The following is a 19,243-nucleotide window of genomic DNA, read 5'->3' as shown; positions in this document are numbered from 1 at the left end:
ATCCACATAATATTATCAGTGTTTACCCTTCATGAATATCATCAGCTAGTCAGGATTTACAAAATTACCATTTTCCCTTCTAGCTGTTATTTCCTCAACTCCTTTGTCGCTTGTGAATAAGTTAGAAACAATGTATTGACAAGAAGCTAACAAGTCACATTGTTTCATCCAAAAGAGTCAAGACTCAATTTGGACACTGGCCAGTTCATTTATTCACACTCCAAGGAACAAAGCATGATGTGATATACATTGCATTTCAGCAATCTTGTACATGAATTCCATATCTATGAGAACTTCACAAAGTTACTCATGACATTCTCACAACTTAGTACTTCACCAATAGGCCTTGTTCGGAATCACATAGTGAGTCCGAACTCTGACTTTCTCAAATGAGAATACGTAAGGTGTGAAATGACATGTCTCATTTCAGGATTAAGGTAAGCACAATGCAATTCATACGTAGTGACTTTGAGACATAAGAGGTTAAATGGTTTGTTCTTATCTTGTCTCTAGAAGTGCACTGATCAATTCAGTTGCTTCGGAAGATACCTAGAAGAACTATAGAGTCTCCAACTCTCAATGCCTCATAACCAGACATCATAGATTCTTCTAACAATCATACTGAGGTCAATAGTCCTTTGACCCTTAGATTGCGAATATATCGTTTTAAGCAAACTACGAAGAATTTGTTCATGCAAATCTATATTTGTCTCTTCGTAAGTTGTTTAGTTTGTTTATGGACTAAAGACTAATGTTTTATCATAAAGCTTCAAACAGACAATGAAGAATGAATGAACGTTTCAACTTTTTATTAATGAATAAGCAATTACAAGCATGAGACTTTATTACATCAAATGTACAATATAAAGATTACAACTCTTCTTGTGGGCACCATTGACAACACCCAAACCATAAGCCAAAATGAAAAATTCATCCTCATGGGAAACAGAGCCAAAGTCCAAGTTGAAGCCATTGGAACCTATCGTTTAGTCCTAGACACTGGACATCATTTAGACCTTTTTCAAACTTTTTATGTTCCCTCTGTTTCTCGCAATTTGGTTTCCATATCTAAACTCGATAAAGCTGGGTACTCTTTTTAATTTTGGGAATGGATGTTTTAGTTTATTCAAACAAAATCTTTTCTTGGGTTCTGGTATTCTTTGTGATGGTTTGTACAAACTAAAGCTTGATACCCTTTTTGCTGAAACTCTTTTAACCGTGCATCATAATGTTGGTACTAAACGTGGTTTATATAATGAATCGTCTGCTTACTTGTGGCATAAACGTTTGGGTCATATATCCAAAGAAAGAATCGAAAGGTTGGTAAAGAATGATATCCTACCTAATTTGGATTTTACCGATCTTGGAGTTTGTGTTGAGTGCATTAAGGGAAAGCACACAAGACAGACACTTAAGAAAGCAGCCACAAGAAGCTCATAGCTCCTTGAAATTATACATACTGATATATGTGGGCCATTTGACGTTCCATCACTTGGTGGAGAAAGGTATTTCATCACTTTTATCGACGAATTTTCACGTTATGGATATGTCTATTTGTTACATGAAAAATCTCAATCGGTAGATACCCTAGAGGTGTTTGTCAATGAAGTTGAAAGACAATTAGATAGAAAGGTGAAAATTGTCAGGTCTGACAGAGGTGGTAAATACTATGGAAGATATGATGAAAGTGGACAGTGCCCTGGTCCATTTGCTAAGTTCCTAGAAAGCCGTGGTATTTATGCTCAATACACTATGCTAGGAACACCACAACAAAATGGTGTAGCAGAAAGGCGTAATCGTACTTTAATGGATATGGTTAGGAGTATGTTAAGCAATTCTTCTTTACCCAAATCTTTGTGGATGCATGCTTTAAAGACCGCTGTATATTTATTGAACAGGGTTCCCAGTAAGGCAGTTCCTAAGACACCTTTTGAACTGTGGACGGGAAGAAAACCTAGTTTAAGGCACCTGCATGTTTTTGGTTGCCCAACGGAAATAAGAATTTATAATCCACATGAAAGGAAACTGGACTCAAGAACAATCAGTGGTTTCTTCATTGGTTATCCAGAAAAATCTAAGGGGTATCGATTCTATTGTCCTAACCATAGTACGAGAATTGTTGAAACTGGTAATGCTAGGTTCATCAAAAATGGTGAAGTCAGTGGGAGTTTGGAACCACGTAATGTGGAAATCCAAGAAGTTAGAGTGCAAGTACCTTTGCCTCTACCTTCTTCTCAAGTTGTTGTTCCTGTTCATGTTGACCATGATAATGATTTGCAAGAACAACAAATTAACGACCAAGCACCATTGAATGATATCGTACCAAATGAACCTATCATAGGTGAACCACAAGAAGTCGCATTAAGAAGATCTGTAAGAGAACGAAGATCCGCTATTTCGAATGATTATGTGGTTTATCTACAAGAGTCGGAATACGACTTAGGAATTGATAATGATCCAGTTTCGTTTTCACAAGCCATAGAAAGTGAGAATTCTATTAAGTGGTTAGACGCCATGAAAGAAGAGCTAGAATCAATGGATCACAACGAATTTTGGGACCTTGTTGAATTGCCTGAAGGTTGTAAAAGAGTAGGGTGCAAGTGGGTCTTCAAGACCAAGCTCGACTCAAATGGCAATATCAAAAGACACAAGGCTCGACTCGTTGCCAAAGGTTTTACTCAGAAAGATGGTGTTGATTACAAAGAGACTTTTTCACCTGTCTCTAAAAAGGACTCTCTGAGGATTGTTATGGCTATGGTAGCTCATTATGATTTAGAGCTCCATCAAATGGATGTGAAAACTGCCTTTCTGAATGAGAATTTAGATGAAGAAGTGTTCATGGATCAGCCTGAAGGTTTTGTGGTTGACGGAAAGGAACATATGGTATGTAAATTGAAGAAGTCAATATACGGACTTAAACAAGCTTCCCGACAATGGTATCTCAAGTTCAACGATACTGTCACATCTTTTGGATTTAAAGAAAACATCGTTGACCGATGTATATATCTGAAGATCAGTGGGAGTAAGTTTATAATTTTGGTTTTGTATGTTGACGATATCTTGCTTGCAACTAATGATCTTGGTTTATTACGTCAAACCAAGGAGTTTCTCTCTAAGAACTTTGAAATGAAGATATGAGTGAGGCATCCTATGTGATGGGATAAAAATATCTCGTGATGGATCACAAGGATGGTTGGGATTGTCTCAGAAATCATATATTGATAAAGTTCTAGAGAGATTCAAGATGGACAAATGGAAGAATTATTTGTGATCATTGGAAGGCTGCTAAGAAAGTACTGAGGTATCTACAAGGATTGACGGATCGTATGCTCACTTATAAAAATCTAACAACCTCAAGGTGATTGGAAATTCAGATTCAGATTTTGCCGAATACGTGGATTATAGAAACACCACTTTCGGCTATTGTTCCTTTCAACCGAATGAGCAATTTAATGAAAAATAGTACAATGCATAATGATTGCACGCACTATGAAAGTTGAATTCGTAGCATGCTTTGAGGCTACAGTTCATGGCTTATGAATGTGGAACTTTATTTCAGGACTTCGAATTGTCGACACTATCGCCAAGCCGCAGAAAATTTAATGTTAATTCCGCAACAATCTTCTTTTCCATTAATGACAAGTATTAGAAAGGTGATAACCATATGGAATTAAGATACTATGTCGTTAAAGAAGAAATTCGGAAACAAAAAATGTGTCGATCAATCATATTAGCACAAAACTTATGGTTGCAGATCCATTAATGAAAGGATTGGCCCCAAAGGCATTTACTGAACATGTCGAAAGAATGGGGATCCTTTGATGTCATCATTGATGTTATTTCTATGTTTTATGTGATTGACACTTTTGAGCTCGTTTATTTTGTTTCCGATATGATGTAATGAATCTTGTTTTATTTTATGATATGAATGCATTATATGATCAAGATTCGGATCATTATGAATACCTTATTATGTGTCATGTTAAGTGTGAAGCTAGTATTGTGATACATGGAAGGGACTATGTCGACAAATTGATGTACGACCGCTATGATCCTTATTAGTTCTCATGCTAGACAATGACTTTATGATGTAACCGATATTATGATGGATTTATCTTATACTATGCGCACTTATGTTTTATTATTAAGCTACATGGTATGCAATGACACATGGGCCAAGTAGGAGAATGTTGGACCTATTATTTCTCAAAGCCCATTACGTGGGCTTTGTATGTGGAAAATAATGTGGTCCAAGTGTATTCCCTATTAGGGTTTAATAATAAATAAGATAAATTCTATTGGTTAATTAATTAAAAGGTAAATTCATATTGTACCCTGATGGTGGGTCTATATAATGAGAAACCCTAGGCATTGGTCCTCTCTCAACCTATTACGTAGTTTTCTTCTGCCATCAAAAGAAAGCTCTGAAGTCTAAAGAGGTCAAGAGAGAGAAATCAATTCCGGTGATTATCCGCTGCCGTCACCGTCGCTCTCGTCATGGATCGAGGTAAGTTTTCTCAATCCCTAATGTTCTGTGAGAATCATCTAGTTCTAAGATCTTGGCTATCAGGATCGTTTAAATTATGCTTACAATCTTATCTTTGTTTTGTTTAGTGGAGTGGAAAGATGTAGAATGGATCATTATAATTCGTGCATTTGGTATAATTGTCACATATGAATAGAGATGATTTGGCGGGATCAGAAATTCATAAATCCCACCATTTTTACATACTTTAAATTTTGTGGGATGCATATAGAGAAAAAAAAATAGTTAACACTGACAAATTTATCATTATAATTGTTAAAGTTCTTTTTTACTATTATAACCAAAAATATTAATAAAGAAATCTTACAAACCAATCCCCGTATATATATATATATATATATATATATATATATATATATATATATATATATTTTCTTCATATCAATTAAAACTATAGAAATATAAAATTCATATTTATATTTTCCTTTCTATTCCCTCGTAATAAATCCATCGATCTATCCATGATCCCTTCATCTTATTAAACATGGCCTTGTTTTTTTTTTGTTTTTTTTTTAAATATAAAATGAATAAATAAGACACGTTTGTCACTCTATTTCACTTGTCTAATCGAGGAATTTCTACTATGTGCCTCTTTATTTATACATTTTATGAGAACTAGGCAGGCATATGAAACATTCAGACCCCTTATTTGAATATTTTAGTCTAATTATATAATATTATAAAATAGTTTCAGAACGTTGGCTATATAGCAATGTACAATACAATATACCAAATAAAATACACATCAATTATATTAATATAATACAAGCGCAATCTCTTAATAAAAATTAAACTTACTACACACGACATAATTGAAATGAAGTCAAATGAGGGTGTAAGATTTCATCAATTTCTTGATCGAAATAGAAAAATCAAAGATAAAGATGATCACATAGCCCTTCGTAAATCATTAATTGATCATTTATGGGAGGAGTATATTAATGGTACCGAATAGCGATTTGTTGTTTTTTTTTCATGTGTCTGTTTCTTTTTTCTTTAATTTATTTTAAGTATTTAATTTTACCTATGAAATTTAATGTTTATGTAATCTTTACTCTATAAATGTTATCACAAAACAATGTTCTAAATGCCGACGAAAATCGGCAAAATTTGTTGGCGCCGCCTCTGTCGGTGGCTTAGCGGCCGACGAAGACAACTTTTTTTATTTTGTCGTCGTTTGTCGTTTGGTTGTCGCTGAAACGATATGTCAATTGACCAAGAAACGATCGACAGATTTCGTGACTTTTCAAGCAAAAATATGAGTTAAAATCGAAGAACATCGAAGGAAATCAAAGAAAACGACACAGGGAAGCGATTTTCGTCGTCTTCGGCGAAGCGATGCAGAGCTTATTCTAAAGTTATTATCGTAGTGTAACATATACACTTGCAGAATTTGGACAGTTTTACTAGTGAGCCCAATGTGCAATAACCCAAAAAACCCTATTTTTCTATTCTCTCTCTTTCTCACACCGCCGGTACATGGCCGTGCCAAGGGCTATCTCTGAACAGCCATCGCAGATTCTTTGTCGTCGTCTTATTCTTCCCCAGAGGAGGTCGTGAAACAGAGCGACGTTTTGTTAAGGCATCAACGGAGGCTCAGCTGCTTCGACGAAGCCATTCTACTGCTCTGTCGCCACGTTCCGCGAGCTCCGTCACGCCGGCATAGGCGACGCATCCGGAGATACATGCGCTGGTGTGACGGTCTTGGACGGCCGGCCTTTGCCATGCCGCGACGGCTAGGCTCCGCCGAGATCAGAGAGATGGGTTGGGAAGAAGGTGAGGAGAGATGGGTCTGATGGTTATGGCTATGGCAGTGCTGGAGGATATGGTGGTGGAGGTTGTGGTGGTGGTGACGGCAAGCCTGGTGGAGGATTGAGTTAGTTTTATGTATTTGTTTATTATTTATTTGAATCATCGATATCATAAGGTTTTGTTTTGATGTTCAATTTACTTTCATGTTGTCAAACCCTGACAAACGAGACGTGAACTAAACGGAGATAGGTGTCACACCCCGACAAATGTTGATAAAAGTTTGTTTTTGTTTTCGCGTTCTGTTTTGTTTATCTTTGGATTTGTAAAGAGAATAACTGAGTATGCACTGTGAGATGTTTAGTTACTCATTTAGTGTTTAATAAAATATGTTTAATAGTGCTTATCTTCGTTTAGTTCACGTCTCGGTTTCGGGACGTGACACATATACTTGTGATGTTGTGTTACATAGTCATGTTGTTGTAGATGGTGGGACTGATTACAATTGGGATGAAGCTTGTGATGAAGCTTTTACTTGTGATGAAGCTTTTGATGAATGTTGTTATAAAGAATGTGACTTTAATGGTTATATGTGGATTCAAGATGTTTTGTTTCGTTTGTATGGATATTGAGATACGAGGATTTTTTTTTTATGTGTTTGTTGTTGTGAGGCTTATATTTGTTTATGTACGTTATGTGTTAGCGGTTTGGGGTTATGGGAAGTTCTTCCTAAACCAAATTCCTATTTTTAAGAGTAAATTGTCATTCATCAGACTATTTGTTTGGTGATCGAGGTCATCGGGTTTGGGGTTTGACCAGAATTGACTTGGATGAGCTCATTGCTTTGAGTCCAACAAAGCTCACAGTCAAAGACTTTTTGTTTATGAGACTTTCTTTGTGGAAATGTAGAGAAAAGTATAGAGAAAGAAGAGACAAGAAAAATGTGACATTTTTAGTGTTGTTTTTTGGGATCTCATGTTTTTGCTGCTGAAAGTCAAGTCCAAATAAAAGCTTGTTTTACTTGTGATCTATAGTTATGAGTCGGTCTCTTTCACTCAGCATATAGAGAATGCCACACTTGGCAATAATGCACATTTGATTTTTTTAGCCTTGATTTTTCAAATATTAGGGGTTTTCTCTGTTGTAAAAGTTACACCAATTTAGTGTTGTGGATTAGAGATTATCTTAAACCCTAGCTACGCATCTATTTCGTCTACATTTCCGTATGACACTCTCTCATTTGGAGCTTCAATCCCAGCCGAGTCTCGACCCACTCAGATCTCACAGTTCACCCCACGCTCGCTCGCTTTCTTCAACGTAATCTTTCTCCATAGTAGTATTGTTTATCTGATTACTTGTCGAGTTTAAAGAACCCCTGGACGCCGATTACCCAGAGCTTCTTGTTCGAACCAGAAGTTAAAATGAGCAACCCCGTATCATAGTCGTGTTGGAGATTTTCTCCAAACTTTGGATGCCCATAATGTCGTTGTTAGGTACGAGCGAGTGTTACTTGTTTTGCGAAAACTTGAATCTTGTCTCGTAGTTGTGAGGAGATTTTTTTTATTGGATTTCAGAGAGATGAAAAGAATAGTATATTGAGCTCAAAGACTCATAGTTTGATGTTAATGAAAGAGTTTAAATACTATTAAGCAGTGCTAATATTCTTCTATTATTCGAGTTTGAAACGTTTTAGCATACCCACCACCAGGCACGAAGCCAGTACCAGTCCAGGGTGGGCTATTGCCCATTTTCATTTTATTTTTACATTTTTTTAGCCTCAAAATTTACAAACCTGTCCCCCCTGAATTTTGTATTGCAAATTAGCCCCCCCCTCCCCCCCCTCTCGGCGCAATCTAGATTCCTGCCTTCGTCCCTGGCCACCACCGAACTCTAACCCCAAATATGCAAATCCCTTATCCCCAGGGAGCCTTGAGTCTCATTTAGATTCCACAGCTGAATAAGCGAATTAGAAGTAATGTTTTAATGTACATAATTAAGTATTGAAGCGTGAGCTCTTCATATCTGAGGCGATGCGCTCAGTACGTATGAGGCTTAAGCATCAATACGATACGTTAAAAATAATATAAACATTTTTAACATAACACGTTAAAAAAATTCTTCTCATTTTGCTTTCAATTAGCCTCTATATATTGACTAAAGAGGTTTAAAATGATGAAGGAGAAGTAAAATATGTTATCAATTATGCTTATTGTTAGAGTTAACATATATCTTATGTTTTATGTTTATATGATATTACTAAGTCTAACAAACTCAAATTGCTATAAACATTTGTGATGTATATGATCACCTCGCTTATTAGAGGACAGAAGAAAACTTCATTATGAATCAATATTACATACACATAATTCACCATTATTTATTACAAATAATTAAATAACTAGCCAATTAAAACGTTTGAAATTGTTATATAGTCAACGTTTCGTAAATCTGAGGTAAATAGTGATGGAGATTTTCTTAACTAAAGAAAAATTCTACACGACGCAAGCGAACGTGTCGTCAAGTAATAGAGTGCAAAAGCACGGATATCGATCCCACAAGGACTCTAGACTATTTCCGAAGCAAACTCACTAGCTTTCTTTTTCGAGTTATGGAAAATGAAAAATGGGGGGTTTTTGATTGTTTTGAGAACAAGATGAAATGTAAACAAAAGTGAAAACACTATTTAAACACAAGTTAAAAGGAAGGGGCGCGATTTCGTTATTTCATTCGAGTCGGTCGGTCTTGGTACGATTCTAAGCTCGGGTTTAGAGTTGTAAAATTTAGTCTCAATCCCTCTTAAAACATTCACTAATCTCTCTCGAGTCTTTAGGAATCTAGCTACGTGTCGAACTTACACCTCTCGGTTTGGGTCCTACTAAAACACAAAACCGCATTTAGCCCGGGATTTCAATCAACTACATCTACCCCCTAGTCTTTCTATAGCTCTAGGAAGGTTAATGATGGGACGGGTAGAGCTCACTCGTTTATTACCTCTCGGTTTCTAAACTCGTCTAAGGTTCACTAATTAGTTAGCTACTCTAATTAGCGTTAACACACAACCCATACCCATAATATTTCACTCTCAACCCAACCATGAAGCACAAAATCTAATCTAAAGGTTTGATCAACCAACTCAACTACTCAACTACATCGCACCCCAAATCTATTTAGCTACTCATAATTAAGAATAAACAAAGTAAAATTGAAATAAGTAAAAGAAACAAAACAATAAAGAAACAAGACATTGAATGCTAATCTCAACAACCAAACAAAGCTTTCATTAACTCGAGCACTACTTCAATATTCCACTAAGATAAAACAATAAAGTAATCACAATACTCAATGCTCAATAGATAAAAATAATCAACAAAACTCAATAGAATTCTTGAAAGCTTATGGTATGTTCAACAAAGCATTAAGTGGAGTAAATAAGTAAATAACAATAAATAAAAGAGATAGAGTTAAGGATGAACAAATGGAGATGATGAGGATGATGGAGGTTGTCACTTCTCCCTCTTCTTCTTCACTTCCAAGCTCAAGAACAAAAATGAGTGTCAACCCTAGCTTTCTCTCTCTCACTTTCTCTCTCAAGGTTTCAAAACAAAAACTAAAGTGTTCTATGTCAAGCTTCCCCTTTTCTTCTTTGAATAAGTGTATATGAGGGTTTAGGAGAGGTTTTCGGAGCAAATATGGACCCTTGGATGAGATCCAAGGGCCAAAAATGATTTAAAAGACGAGCTCCAAGAATTCTGAAAAAGCATCTGGCGCGGCGCGCCACATAACAGGCGCGCCGCGCCACTCTTGAATTTCTGAAGGCGCGCCGCGCCTCTCTTGCGCGTTGGCCGCTCGAGCTCTCGGGTGTAAATTTAGCCACCAGGGCGCGGCGCGCCATTCAATAGGCGCGGCGCGCCAGCCTTGAAACGCTGACTTCTTGTTGATCGCCGTTGACTTTTGTTGACTTGACTTCAAATGACCATAACTTGCTCGATTTAGCTCCGATTCAGCCCGTTTTCGCACCACCACCTTCTCATACTCTCTCAAACCTGAAAATGCAATAAAAACTACAAAATAATATCAAAAACATTAAGAACAAGCTTCGATTCTTATCTAAGAGTCATAGATAAGTGTGAATGAATCCCACTTATCAAATAGCCACAAACATTATGTGGCATCCCTGATTTTCCATTTCACTGAAATAAAATGATGGGGTATTTACGTAAATTTACGTGTGTAAATACATGAACGTGGCTATTTACCTAAGATTTATGAAACGTTGACTATATAGTAATGTGAAACTGTAAATAATATGACTATATATCTAATGGACTCTATTTGTAAATATTTATACTAAAAAAATGAGATCTCTTTTAATAAATGCATCACATCGCGCAATCGAGAAAAAAAGAACTCCACATTATTATTAAATCACTATTATATATGTAAAATTTACTATTATTTATAAATCAAAGAATACTAATTATAGGAAAAAAAAAATAGAAGTTAATTTGAACTGCTAATAAAAAATTGAATAAATTAATGAGATAAAACACTTTATAAGATGTCTATATTAAGGTTTTAAATTTCTCCGATTTCCGGCCGACGAATGTAGTTTTTTTCGTTTCTTCGTCATTTTTGGTTTGTCATTTACTATTGTTTTGTCTTTTTTTTTCTATCGTCTTTTTTTTCTTATTTGTTTAAAAAAATTATATCCGATCTCTAGGATTCGAACACGAGACACGCTACTCCATGTTTAGAGTGCTATTAATCAGAATTATGTCTTTTTTATGTATGTATTATATACAATGTATATATGTTACATCTATATATTTTAAATATATTTTGTCATATTTTTTTCGTTCGATTTTTAATCGGTTTGTCGATTTTCCATGAAAAATAGAAAATCGATTGCCTTTTTTCACTTTTTTTTGTTCGGTTTTTCATTGGTTCGTCGATTATCCGTAAATCAAAGATTTTACGAGATGCTTGAATATAAAAAGAAAAAAAAATATAATTCTTAAATATAAAAACCTAGTAAGTGTAAGTGATACCTGTACGATTAGAAATCCCTCTAGCCGTCGCTCCCGATTGCTCGCCGTCTCGCCTTCTCCCACCGTCTCGTCGTCACGACCACCAGGTGATGTTCAAACTCTTAGTTTCAGTTCAAAGTCTAATCAAGATATACCATTCCAGGGTCCCTGATTTTAGGGCTAGATGATGGTCTTTGTTCGTGTATTTGAATTTTGGGGAATTTTGTCATGGGTTTTGACTTAGTAGAAGTTTAGGGTTGTGTTTTGAAACTGAATAAAAGTAAATGAAAAAGAAAAACTCTTTATAGCAAGTCCAAATCTGCAAAGTGGTGTTCAAGCAAGGTCATTCACGTTAAAAAAAAAAAATCTTAGCAAGGCGTACGCCTCATTTTCCAGACCTAAAACGTAAGTTACTGAGGCGTTTTCTGGGTGTTTTACCGTTTCCTCGCCTCAGTGCGTACGTTATTAACGTTTTTTTAAAACCTTGATTAGAAGTGAAATTATGATTGAAAAATGAATACTCTCTTCCGAGCTATCACTCCGTCCCGTCTATTTTCATCTAATTAGTTCGGACATCAAATATTTGCACCAGTTTTTGTTTTTTGGCTAAACTGAAAAAATTCTGAAACATGCTATTTGCTCACATACACTTTGGAACAATTGCCAACGCCTTAAATTTATTCTAAAATTCTTACCGGTTTGTGCTCTGTTTGTGCAATTACTATAATCCGCTAAAATAGACTCACCATGTGTTTGGGGTATAATTCGTATAAGTAAGAACTTGAGTGTATGGAAGAAAGGTAAGAAATCTTGTAAATGATTTCGAGAATCAGTACGAAAGTCCTTAACTTGCTCTCCATATACACAGCTCGCAGTAATGTCGACGCTAAGCAAATCGACGGGCCTCCCACGGAAACGATTCTATCGTGCCCGGGCCCACAGCAACCCTCAGAGCGACTCCCACTTCCCGATCCCGATCTCCCCGGCCCACGTTGACTACTCGGCCCACTATCCGTTCTACGCCGAGGCCGACCCACCAAAGAAGGTCGAGTTCGCTGACATCGGCTGCGGATTCGGCGGCCTCATCATCAGCCTCGCAACGCTCTACCCCGAAACGCTGATGATCGGGATGGAGCTCCGCGACAAGGTCACCGAGTACGTCAAGGAGAGGATCACAGCCCTCAGGGCCTCCGCGGGCCCCGCGGGGTACCAGAACGTGTCGGTGGTGAGGACGAACTCGATGAAGTACGTGCCGAACTACTTTGAGAAGGGACAGCTGTCGAAGATGTTTTTCTTGTTCCCGGACCCGCACTTCAAGGAGAAGAATCACCGGAGGCGAGTGATCAGCCCGCACTTGCTGGACGAGTACGCTTTTGTCCTCAGGGGCGGAGGGGTAATTTACACCATCACGGACGTGGAGGAGCTCGGGGAGTGGATGAAGACTTGCCTTGAGGACCACCCGTTGTTCAAGCCGCTCTCGTCGGAAGAGCTCAAGGCTGACCCCGTCGTCGAGTTGCTGAGCACTGCCACCGAGGAGGGTCAGAAGGTGGCTCGCAATGGGGGTCGGACTTTCCGGGCTGTTTTCAGGCGCGTTTCTCCGGATTTTTGATCTTTTTGGTGGATGAGAGCTTTTGATTCATGTCCTAGGATTTGTTGTATTGAATCATTTAAAACAAAAAAAAATAGCTTGATTATTATTACTAGTAACAAACGGGGGATTTGGGCACGGATAACCCAATTTAAATTTTTTGTAGTGGTAGGGTTATATGCCTCATTCAATGTCTGCTGCCTAACCAATTCTTCTCTTTCAGTGCAAATTCAGTTGTAAATGTTGGATAGTACTATGAGACAATTATAAAATGGACATCGCCCATCATTTTAACTTGGGGTGTTCATTTAAACCGTCAAAAATTGCATTCTTTATTAAATCATCACCCCATGAAAACTCTTAAGTTGTTAGCAACTCAAGCTGCAAGTTTTATGGAATGTTTGGTTTTTGATGATCGTTCGATTGGGTTGAAGTTGAACCGAACCAACTCGATGGTGTTAATCTTATATTATTTTAAGATAATTATAAACCGGGAAATGCAACTAATTTATTTTAATAATATTAATGTGGCTTAATTAAATTTTTAAAAAAATTATTACATTTTTTTTTCAATTGCTATAATCATATTTTAAAATATTTGTGTAGTTGTATTAATATATCACAAAGTTACATATAATTTTTTTTATTGTTATTCTAATCTGGTGTGAAAATTATTTTTAATATGTTATAGAGAATAATTACACTAAAATATTTATAGATATTAATCTTCATCGTAAATAAACTAGAAAATAAATTACATGATTTATATTATATACAGAGACTGTAACAAATAGAAATTTATTAAAGATATTTAAAAAAAAAAAAAAAAAAAAAAAAAAAAAAAAAAACAATGACGAATTGTTTGTTTCGGTGTTTAAAATCGAGTTGGAGATAAAAAAGTATTTCATATAATAAAATTGTTGGTGGATCAAGTGGGTATCAGACACGAACAATCGCTCTGATACCACTTGTCGGTGTATCGAGCGCGCATCAGACACGAACGATCGCTCCGATGCGACTCGTTTGAGATGATTCCACCATATAACCATATTAATGCGGAAAAATAATTAATTACGCTGATCATAAGCTAATTAAATTATGGTTATAATTAACAAGATCTAGTTATGTTTAATTAATTTAATTCAAGAGAGCATATTTATCAAGCAACCGATTTGAACGAAAAACGAATACTTACAGTTTTTGGCTCACGAACTGAAAGCTTTCACAATCCGTCTTCGTCTTGAGTCGTCTTGATGAAGGACTCGAGGATGACACCTTAGCCTTCCGAAACGTAATCTCCGAGGCGAATAAGAAAGATGAGTGGGCACAGTCTTTATCTCACTAGATCACGAAACTAGGTGTTTCGAGATCTCGCTCTTATTTTACTAAGAATGGAAACGAATTTCCGAGGGGAGGGAGAGGCAGATGCACGGCCAAGGACAGGCTAGGATGCACGGAATTTTCACCAAAAATTCCTTATTTTTGCCTTCTCATGAACCCCTATTTATAGTAGTAAAAAGAAGATATTCATGGAATCATCCAGAATATTTTATTTCCTTTTATTGTGTTCACATTGGTGGATTAAATCTAGGCCATTGGATCTCAACAAGTGAATCCTACTTTTTCTCTCATCCATCAGATCAATATCTATGGAATATTATTCTCTATTTAAATAGAGAATATTTTATTTAGTGAGAGAATAAAGGGGAATATATTATTTCCCTTTAAATATATTCTCATATATTCTCATAAATACTTTCTTATAAATAAGGAGAAAATATAGGACAATATCTTATATTATTTTCTCTCCTTTATTTAAGGAACTAAAGAGAAAATATTGGTAAATACCAATATTATAAAAATCGGTTTTTAGGCACACGGCCAAGGGGATTTGCGCAAACCCTAGTGCCAAAACCCTAAATCCGACTTTCATATTTTGTGCAAGGCCCAATTGCTTAAAACCCAATTAATTATTTATTTACTTGGTCCAACAATAAACAAATAATTAATAATTGTTTATTTACTTGATCAAACAATAAATAAACAATTCTACCATAAATATTTATTTAATTCTGCGAATACCCGTTTTCCAGAATTAATGCTGTCAATCACAATTACAGCAAGTGAGATTAATAATGATAAACATTATTATACGAAAGTTCTTATCCGTCTTTATCAGAGCCGAATCGGGGACTATGGACCTAGTAATAGAAGCTTAACAAATCCGATGAAAAAGACGAAATAGTCATTTCTCTTTTTCCATCGATTCGTCTAATCTTGGTCAAGTACTCCACCTTGTAAGCCAAGACTGAACTCTCCTTTATACTAGAATTATATTTACTCATCGTGACGAGTGTCCACTGGTATAGTCAGTTCGTGATCAAGATCCTCCAGGTTCAACCCGTGTCAAGAGAAGTCAATTTTTCCGTTATACTTCTTTTGATACATATCAGCCCTAAGCATTGTTGCTTCCCCAGCGAAAGATTCTTTCGAACGTTACTTACTTCGAAAGTGTTAGCAATCTATCGGTTCTGGAATCAACCCTTAGGTGAGTGAACATTAACCTTCTTTCAGGAAGGCTGGATTCCGTATCTGTAAATCACTTCCCACTCGAATTATGCTATGAGAAAACTCCCAAGACATAAGCTGTGATTAGCATGAATAGCCTTTTAGCGAATGAGTCAAAGAGCTCAGTAACATAACCCAGTGTCCATGATCACTTCAGGATTTAGATCAAGTCTCACTGTGACCATCATAGTGGCCTCGGTTAGTGTGTCGTAATGGTCCTTAAACGACACATCTACACCAAGACCTGTCCAGGTCGTACACTTACCACAAGTGTAGAATGCTCCCACATAGTGATCAGCCTTCACCTATGTGTTCCACATATATGACTTTAGATATAGCTTTCCAGGCGTATATCAGTCATCGACCTCGTTTTAGCTCATCGCCCGAACTCAGGTGCCCAGCACGTGACTCAGTTAGATACGGAGGCTATGGAAGATAGTTGTTATTGTTGTAATTGTTTAGAACTCAACCCACTAATCATATAATGCTAATAAAGTAATCTTATTATCGAATTTAGTAATCATTTATTCATTATCTTCAAGTGGGCAATATTCCCAACAAAAATCACATTATTCAATATAAATAATTGCATTTTACAGTTTTGGATTGAAGTTACTCCAACAAACACCCTGTTATTAAATCTTGAATCTTATAAGGATAAGAACTATGTAAAGCGATATGGCTCTTCTTTTTCGGTTTCTTTTTATATCCATCAAAGGACAATCGATATTGAACAACTAACTTTTTTCAATCCTATGACTAAGTTTGACTTATAAATTAAACACTCTTTATAAATTCCATTCAACTAGAAACGAAAAAAGAACATAATTAAACTCTTCACAAAACTCAAAAGAAGCGTATAACAAAGTCGTGTATCTACTTTATTGGGAAAACACTTACCGCACAGATATACCTATAGGTTTAGGCTCTCGTCCATACCCGCTCTGATGCTCAACATTAATCTGATTGTTATGTGAGTTGGGGAGTCTAAGTCTCGCCTATGCGCGCGCGCGAGAGAGAGAGAGAGAGAGAGAGAGAGAGAGAGAGAGAGAGAGAGAGAGAGAGAGATTTGGTATTGTGTGTTTATGTTTGAGAAAACTTACCTCGACCATTTAGTTGACATGGGTATTTCTCAGAAGTCGTGAGACTTGGCTGTGCTTGTACATACACAAGAGCCCATATGGACGAGAGCCTTTTAGGCGAAGAGCTTTGGGCGAATGCGCACTCAGGCGAGATGGTTTGAGTGAGGGCTAATCTCGGCGATGAAGTGTCTGGGGGAAGACCATTTGGCGAGGGCTCATCTTGGCGCATGAGCATCTAGGGAAAACGAAGCTTTACAAGAGCTCACATAAATCCATAACCATACAAAATATTATGTTCGTCAGTGAGCAAGAGAATGTAGCATTCAGAAAAAGATAATGTTCGCTCAAGTAAAGGTACTTCCCGAGAAGGCGAGGCATTGTCTGGGGGAAGACCATTTGGTGAGGGCATATCTTGGCACAGGATCATCTAGGCAAAGCGATTTCTCGTTGAAGGGAGAACCATCGAGGCGTCCTCCAATGAGATAGATCTTGGGCAAATGAAGCTTTACGAGAGCTCACATAAATGCATAACTATACAAAATATTATGTTCATGAGTGAGCAAGAGAATGCAGCATTTGGAAAAAGATAATGTTCGCTCAAGTAAAGGTACGTACTTCCCGAGAAGGCGAGGCATTGTGTCTTGGCCAGAGGAACTTGAGGGTGGGGATGAGAATTTGGCGAGCGAAAGGACCAAGTGCAGCGAGTCGTGTGAATTGAGCATCAACCAGCATGCATCTGCAATCCACGCAAGGGCTTGAGATGTAGGAGATTGGTTTGAGCTTTGGACTCTGAGCTTTGAGATTATTCATGGCTCCAAGTTACTATTTTTGAGGTGTTTTTTTTAGGGTATTGTTTTTCCATCATGAAAAATGACACTATAATAGTAATCATATACCTATGCGTATTTTAAATTAAATATTAAAATATAGATTGCGTAAATATGTACACTTACATCAATATCAAAACTTATAACTGTTAACATTTAGCTCACTACATTAAAAAAAAAAAAAAGACAATGATGAAGCCATGATTTCAAGTTAGGAGGCTAAAAAAAAAAAAAAAAAGTTGCGAAAGCTTATTTGTAAATATTTAAGGTAAAAAAAATTAAAAATTGGCAAGAGGTGCAAAAAAATAAAAATAAATTGAGGGGCTCATAATATCAATGATATTCAATACTAATAATTTTAAGAAATATGGGTGAACAGTGAAACAAATGTTTGAGGTTATTCTATTTAGAGCTAGTAATACCGAGTATAAACAATATAAACAACATTAAATACTCATGAGAAAAAAAAAAATAGTTTTGATGGGTAATCATCGAATCTACATGCAAATTAGAAGGGTTAGGTCTTTGAATATCGTTTATCAATGATTGTGGTCAAGGTTTACTGAATTGACAAACCCAGGATCAATGTTTAGTGTATATATTGGTTTCTTTAATTTCTCGACGCACATGACACCACTCATCAACCGTGTGACTCCACCATTGCCGACATAGCGTGAGTTATTGCGGACTCCTCGGCAGACCCAACATATATTGGGGCTTAAGCTAAAATTAAAAACTAGACCTCATAAAAAAAAAAAAAAAAAAAAAAAAAAAAAAAAAAAAAAAAAAAAAAAAACAAAAAAACAGTTATTGATATAGCAAATTGAAAAGAAAAAAAAAAGTAAATATTGACGATTATTTTTAATCAATATTAAAATAAAACATATCTTCATAAAATATAAAATAAAATGTATTATCATCATTTTTACACACGCTCACTTCTTTATGGTTATTCACCTATGTTGGTTAATAAATCGTTTTTTTAATAAAATTTTCAAGATCTAATTTTTGAAAGTTAACCGATTCTTCTTCTTTTTCATAACCCGAAACATATTTGCTAGTGAAAATAATTTTTCTATGTTCTAAAAAGCAAATAAACAAAAGAACGTAAAATATAAAAATAAATATACATCAAACTCAAATCTTACTTGACAACTATAAGCTTCTATGAAAAAAATTACTTTTCAAAACTTGCCTTCAAGATTATTAGAGCATGAATGAGATAAAAAAAAATGAGAAAATTATTATTGTATAATATGATTAAGATTATGGCTTATTATAAAACCCCAAATGATATGTGTGGATGACGGCTAAAATCATTGAAATATCTAATTATGAAAAAAATAACTTTTCAAAACTTGCCTTCAAGATTACTAGAGCATGAATGAGATAAAAAAAATGAGAAAATTATTATTGTATAATATGATTAAGATTATGGCTTATTATAAAACCCCAAATGATATGTGTGGATGACGGCTAAAATCATTGAAATATTTAATTATGGGCTTATTCATTACAAGCCTATTGATTAGCAATGGCAATAAGCAAAAAATAATAATAATAATAATAAATAAATAAATAAATAATTATATGACGTGTCCTAATATTTCGTTAGATTTTGGGATGTTTTTACCCAAATTTGAAGCCTAAATAAGGCCTAATTTTGCTCCAAAATCACGAACCTTAAGCGAGTACTTACTTGGCTTACTATAAGGGCCGGCCCTGACGGACACATATCAGTATTGGATAACATTACATTAGTATGTGTATCATTGCACGAAATTCAGTTCATGAGCTGATTATGTCAAATATCCGATCCCTCCATGGAATTTGAGCAAAATGCCCTTAATGTTAAT

The 19,243-nt window shown here is 35.9% G+C and overlaps 1 protein-coding gene across 1 annotated transcript; it reads left to right on the top strand.

Annotated features, from left to right (window-relative positions):
• Nucleotides 1–11,325: 11,325 nt before the first annotated feature.
• On the top strand, nt 11,326–13,204 carry LOC149390885 (tRNA (guanine-N-7) methyltransferase). The gene is made up of 2 exons (XM_089618510.1): nt 11,326–11,429; nt 12,191–13,204. Exon 2 carries the CDS (start codon nt 12,200–12,202, stop codon nt 12,929–12,931), a length of 732 nt encoding a protein of 243 aa, XP_089474636.1. The 5' UTR covers nt 11,326–11,429; nt 12,191–12,199; the 3' UTR covers nt 12,932–13,204.
• The last annotated feature ends 6,039 nt before the right edge of the window (nt 13,205–19,243 follow it).

Source organism: Urtica dioica, chromosome 7 (genome assembly GCF_054948205.1).
Source record: "Urtica dioica subsp. dioica isolate 48M chromosome 7, U.dioica_male_clone48M_v1_H2, whole genome shotgun sequence".
Classification (NCBI taxonomy): domain Eukaryota; kingdom Viridiplantae; phylum Streptophyta; class Magnoliopsida; order Rosales; family Urticaceae; genus Urtica; species Urtica dioica.
This window is presented reverse-complemented; position numbering and strand designations above follow the sequence as displayed.

Coding starts and splice junctions, on each gene's coding strand:
- LOC149390885 (XM_089618510.1), top strand. CDS start 12,200: ATGTCGACGCTAAGCAAATCGACGGGCCTCCCACGGAAACGATTCTAT.